At 45.8% G+C, this 6,000-nt stretch overlaps 1 protein-coding gene across 1 annotated transcript in view; it reads right to left on the reverse strand.

Annotated features, from left to right (window-relative positions):
* Positions 1-5,143, reverse strand: part of GPR132 (G protein-coupled receptor 132) — a 98,124-nt gene extending 92,981 nt beyond the window's left edge. The window contains exon 1 of the mRNA XM_050897919.1: positions 4,991-5,143. Coding sequence (XP_050753876.1) covers positions 4,991-5,143 — 153 coding nt within the window. The remainder of the gene's footprint in view (positions 1-4,990) is intronic.
* Positions 5,144-6,000: the final 857 nt, after the last annotated feature.

Genomic DNA, 6,000 nt, shown 5'->3' on the forward strand with positions numbered 1-6,000 from the left:
GAGATACCGGCTTTCAGGGGGTGAGTGTGAGGATCTCATATTGACTCATTCCAGCAAATTTCAGAGAACAAAAGACAAATAGGTGAATTCTCTTCTTTCTGGCAAAGTTTCCTGCCACCGACACAAGTGTCTCTTCAAACAAAGGATTTTCCCCCTCCTCAGATGTCCTTAAACACTGAATTTGTAATATCTGATAACATACATTTCCATAGCAACAAACAGTGATGACCCAAACACAGGATTATGTGACTTCACTCAGAGTCGAGCAGAATATTAACAAGGATACTGATAGCTAATACTTTCCACTTCTGTGGCACCTCCCTGCAGAGGATTTCAGGGAGCTTTGTGCACATCACCCCCATTTGCAGATAGAGAAACGAAGAGGAGAAGCAGCAAGCGACCTATTCTGAGATCAGGAAAAGAGGCTGGGCTCAGAGCGCCCAGGAGGGAGAGAGGAGAAGAGTGGCAAAGACGAGGTCTTCTGGGCTACTGTCAGCACATGGTCCTGCTCTCCCCCGTCCCTGCAAGCTGCTTTCTTTAGGATAACACATCCACCTGGCTGCTTCCCATCCCCTCTCTCTGTTCCCTCAGAGGGTTCTCTGGGGTAAAATGACAGGTCCAGCTGCCCTCTGTTAGCATGCAATGGGGCAGCATTACCCCTCCCTAACAATCCCCAGGCCTCTGGACCTGTTGTAACTGGGCCCAAAGGCATGGAGGTTTCATTCATTCAAAGTGATTTACTTCAGGTGATGCGAAGGCAGAGGCAGTTTACAAATACAGAGTGCCTGGCCTCAGACCTGAAATACATGAAATGCAAATCCAGGAGATTAAGCTTCAGCAAAGGGATGTTAAAGAAGCAACTGGGTGAACAAGCACCATGCAATGCTCTACTGGGAGGGGGCAGAGATCCCAGTGTCTGAACTTATGCAACACATCATGGAAAACAACCTGTATCTCACTGATGGCAAGTTGGAAAAACTGCTGCATCTTCAGAAACTCAAGCAGTCTTTTAATTTCAAAAGAAATTTAATGAAAATGATAAAAGGAAGCACATCCCTATCTCTCCTCCTTCAGATAATTGGGTGTAAATACCAGCTTCTTTTCATGCATTAAACCTTTTATCTGTAATTAGAATTGGCTTCATCCAGATCCACTGGTATCCCATGCAAAGAGAGTTCTGATGGTGTAATAAAATGCCATGTGATTATTTATTTATTGTTATAATACATGTCAGAACAACTTCCAGAGATTTGTCTGGATTTAGAAATGAAGCTCTGAAAGGCTGCTCTAAACTGAAGCCCAAGAAGAGGTCCTTTCACACTTCTCTCTGATACTGTGCTATCATGGTTGTCTGTTCCCTGCGTTTGAAGAACAGGGGGAATTCATTCAATGAAGCACTTGGGCATGCGTTTACCTCCAAGTATTGTAGAAAGTACCTTTAGAAACCAGGAGAAGTTAACCACATGCTTAAACCACACTTGAAATAACCTCATTTTTTTGGTTTGCTGGGAGTTTCAGAAAACCAATAAAGCTTTAAAAAAGCAGATCAAATAAAACATTTTTTTCAGGCCTAATAATCTGTTTCACCTGGGACTACTTGAAGACTTCTTTTACAGGAAAGCAAAAGGGTAATTTGGAGGGAAGGGGACCAGAGTCGCAGAGGTTTATGCAAGTGTGCGTAGGATAGGGAAGCAGGGACTGGATGCTGCCTGTATGCCGCAGCCCAGTGAGTGGGATGCCCACCTACTGCATGGGAATCCCCTTTTGCTGCACTGGGAGAGCCACATAAACCTTGGCTTTTCCTTCCTTCCCTCTGGGTGAGTGCGCCAAGCACCTATTTTGCAGAGCGTTGGTTGCATGAGACCTGTTTTTTAGGGTCCCTCTCAGAAGGCTGTAGCTTGCAGAGGGGCTGTCGGAAATCCATGCGATGTGACCTCCACCCTGAAGCAAATAAGTGGCTTCTTATGTTAGTAATGCTGAACCAGATGTAATGGGAGGAGGGCTTCTTTTCAGACCTGCAGATGAGTCACATAGTACAAGAGCACCAGAAAAAAGCGTCCTATACTCAGTCTGAGTCTTCTCACCAGAAATAAGCCTCCCATCACCTTTTCTCCCTCCCATTTGAGATAAGTTTGGGTTTTAAAAAAACAAAAGTACTTCGTTACTCTTAGGGCCTTTTAGAGGGAACTAATAATATTCTGTGACAAAAGACCTGGCTGGGTTTAGGGTGGAATTTCTGAGCGGCAGACCTCGCTGAGGATTTGAGGCAACCTCGTATCCAGTTGCCGTCCTGGTTCAGGAAATGCTGTCTATGTGTAACAAAAAAAGGTGCAGCGTAAACCAACCGAGTGTTAAAGTTCTAAGCGAGCTCATAAATTAACATCCACTATGAAAGAAAATACGTGTACGTTACTGCGCGCAGTTATTGGACATCTCTGCTGGAGAACAGCTGCAAAGTCCCTGAGCAGCTACTGGAGCCGCAGTCTCCACTGTCCAACTCAAAGAGATTTTAGCTATGGCTCACATACCCTATAGAAAGTCAAGCTGGGCTTTGGGAAAAAAAACCCAAACCAAACCCACAGAAAAACAGCCTTACCTTGGACTTTCTGCATGTGACTTGAGCAGTCAGCCTGTCAAAGGAGAATTGCTTTGGATTATAATTCCAAAGCACATTTTCTTGTGGCTCGTTCTAAAGAAGGGACATTTTTTAGTTTTGAATGCCATAGGGTGTTGATAGAATTTGCAGAACATTTTGATACTGATGGAAAGCAAATTTCTTTTTTATCCCTGCGGCTGGAACAAAGTGGACAAACAGTGCTGTGTCCAACAGCTCATGTCACATTTGTACCTGGATGCTAAAATGTCTCCAAATCTTCAAGTGAATTCAGGGACAGAAGCATTTTGCATAGCAATTTTTTTCCTGTCAGCTTCATGGTACCTATTGCCTGCCACACTCTTCTTACTAGTGCTAGCCTAAAAAAAATGAAGGGAATGGGGATTTTGTATCAGTCAATGAGCTACCTGAAAACTGCAGAACAAAACTGAGGGACAAAGAGCATCTTCCAAATAAATTAAATCCAGCAGTTAGAAGTGACTTGGAAGCCAAAGTGCACAAGGTGGATGCCAAAAGCATGCTGCAGTGCATCCTGCTGAAGTCCAGAGGAATCATCATACCCTAAGCTGATTGCAATGGCCTTGCAAACTCCCACCGCCACCAACAGACCTGTTAAAAGCAAGAGGCCTGTCTGGAAACTCAAGTGCATCTCTGTGTCTTCTGATACATCCACATATGTGGACCAAAGAAGCCGTCTTGATTCCTGGACAGATGTCGGCCGCATCCCCTTGGACTTCATTCGGGGCCCACAGTAGTCCCCAGTGCGTTAGGACCCTGTTGGCAGACCTGTTGCTCATTGTTTTCTTCAAATAAAAGGCAGGATATGACGGGCTGAATTTTGCCCTGAATTCTGTGGATAGGATGACTCAGAGACTGGGACATTTCAGGGGGAAAAGAAAGCTGGCTGTGTGCTTGCTGGGAGAAGGAAGGTCTTTGCAATAAGGAAGCTGATGCAATTAGCCCTTGCCATTAGGGAGCCTGGGTAGCCTGCGCTTGGCTGCGGTGGCAGCCAGACACTTCTCCTCCTCACCACGTCACCGCAGACATTTCTCCAGTTAAGTCCATGAAGAAACACTGCAGGGGAAGTGACTTTGATGTTTCCTGCAGGCAAGTATATATAGACCAGCCAGTGCCTCATGCTTTACACGCATGGCCAGGTCAGGGTGGATATTAAACTCAAACACACAAGAGTTGTAATACAATGGACCTGTGTGTGACTGAGGGAGGGACCAGATCTTCGGATGCTTCCTTCCCCACCCTGCTCCAGTAGTGGCATGCACATATATTGTTTCTTCTCCTTCCTAAAGAGCACGGCCATTTCTAACTCCAGGCAGCACTCCCCAAGGACTCAGCTCCAGGCTGACTACCATGCACCGGGCTTAATTTGCACCACTTACATTATATAGAATATTCCTTGTTACTACTTTTTTTGTGAGATGGAAGAGAAAATAACTTTGGAAACCCCAGACCACTTAGACCTTCTGAAAAGAAAGTGTTTAATTTCTTTGTAAGTTACCTAGGCCCTTAAGAAAAACTTGGAAGGAGGGGACTATGAAAAGAGGATGAGAATGGAATGAAAAGATGGTGTTTCCAAAAAAAATGCTAAACCAAAGAAAATTCAAAATTTTGAAATCTTGTCTGACCTTTTCATCATCTTCTTCAGCCCCTTGCATCCTTCCCCTACACCGCACCCCTACACAGCACATGTTTGTATTTGGCTGAGCCAAAACTCTTGGTAAATTCCACCTGTTTTCATGAATAGCATCCATTTCTCCAAAACTCTGTTTGTGGGTTTGTCGAATGGACTGGTTTGCACAGAAACCCCCTCCAGCTCTAACACTTAAGTCAGCAGGAAGCTATAGGTACATTTTTCTTTCCTAAAGTGATTATTAAAGCCTTTTCCCATCAAATCCTCCTGGGAGTAGAGCCTAAGGAAAGGCTCAAATATGGACTGAGCTGTAACGTCGCAGGGAGGCTTGTCCCCCAAGGTAACTCACACTGGATAAGTTTGTTTGCCATAAAAGTAAACACTGCTATAGTAACCTGCCCTGTGCAGAACAGCCCATGCTAGCAAATCTAATAATAATTCACTGCACTCACAGAAGTAACTGCAGGGCAGATGCACCCAAACTGCCTTTAAATGACTCACTTTTGAGCAACATGTTGCTCAGTGCACGCTATTTTTTGAAGCTCATCCCATTGGCTCCAGTTCTTGCCTGCACTCTGGCCCAAACAGTCCCAGCTGCTCTTCTTCCAGCTCCCCATCTGGATGGTTTCTCTCTTTCTTGCCTTTTCCATTATTTCCTGACCCAGTCCGCAATGAATCCCAGTTTCATTCTTCTTGGAGTCTTCAGCCAGGCTCTGTATTTTTCTTACCTTGTGGTCACAGTCAATCTCGCTGGCTTCTACATTGTACAAGGGCTCTTCCTCAGATCTGCTTTGCCTCTTCACCTCCTGCTGCCATTTTGCTGCCTGTTCCAGCCTCCTTGACCAAGCAGCCACCATCTCCTCAGCCTCTAGAAAGAGCATCTCTGCTCAGCCAGGACAAATGTCCTCCAACACCCTCTGCCAAGGGCTCCCTGCCTCTCTACCAGTGCAACATCAGTCCTCTCCTCATGCAGTTCCTGGAAATCCTTGCTGCAGGGTATTGGAGAGGTCAGACATTTTCATAAAGTCAATGCCAGATCACAACAGAAGAAATTATTGAGGGCTACATGGGTACAAGTCCTGGCCTGGGAAGTAAGAGTGCCATATAGTCCCAGAGGCTAGCAATATTCCAGCAACATACGCTTCTACCATATTTTTATCTTTTTACAAGCACCGTAACCAGTAGGTCAAGGCCAAAAGAGAGGTTTCTGGGCAAGATGGATCTGATGACTGAATTGGTACAACCCTTCTTACGTTTTGAGGAACTTCTCCACATCTCACTTCCAGAGCGAGCTCTCAACCCCCAGCACTGAAGTCAGTCGGCTGCCTCCTTCATGCCACCCATGTCCAGCTGATAAGGGAGGGGACAGGCTGAGCAAGTTCAACCACTTGGAAAGGTTGGGTCTGCCATAGGTCTGGACATCAGCTTGCCCAGACCTCTCCTTGGTGGGCTTGCTCTGCTGTCCCAAGCACCAGTGCGAGCACAGGGCTTGTCCTGTCCATGCTGCTGTTCCTGTCCTTGTGCTCTCCTGGTTTTGGAGGTCGCTGGCATTTCCTCTCCTGCTGGTCTTTACATCTGCTGCAAATTCTCACAACAGCAGCTCAGAAAGACTGAGATCTTTTGGACTCGCTCATCCTGGTTTTGAGACCACCTTTGCTGTCTTTTAGGTATCTCTAAAGAAGCAGCTAAGCCCTGGGGAAAGCTGCAGGGTCTGTGAATGTACCCAGTAGCAGGACTT

This window comes from Gymnogyps californianus, chromosome 5, assembly GCF_018139145.2.
Source record: "Gymnogyps californianus isolate 813 chromosome 5, ASM1813914v2, whole genome shotgun sequence".
Taxonomy (NCBI): Eukaryota; Metazoa; Chordata; class Aves; order Accipitriformes; family Cathartidae; genus Gymnogyps; species Gymnogyps californianus.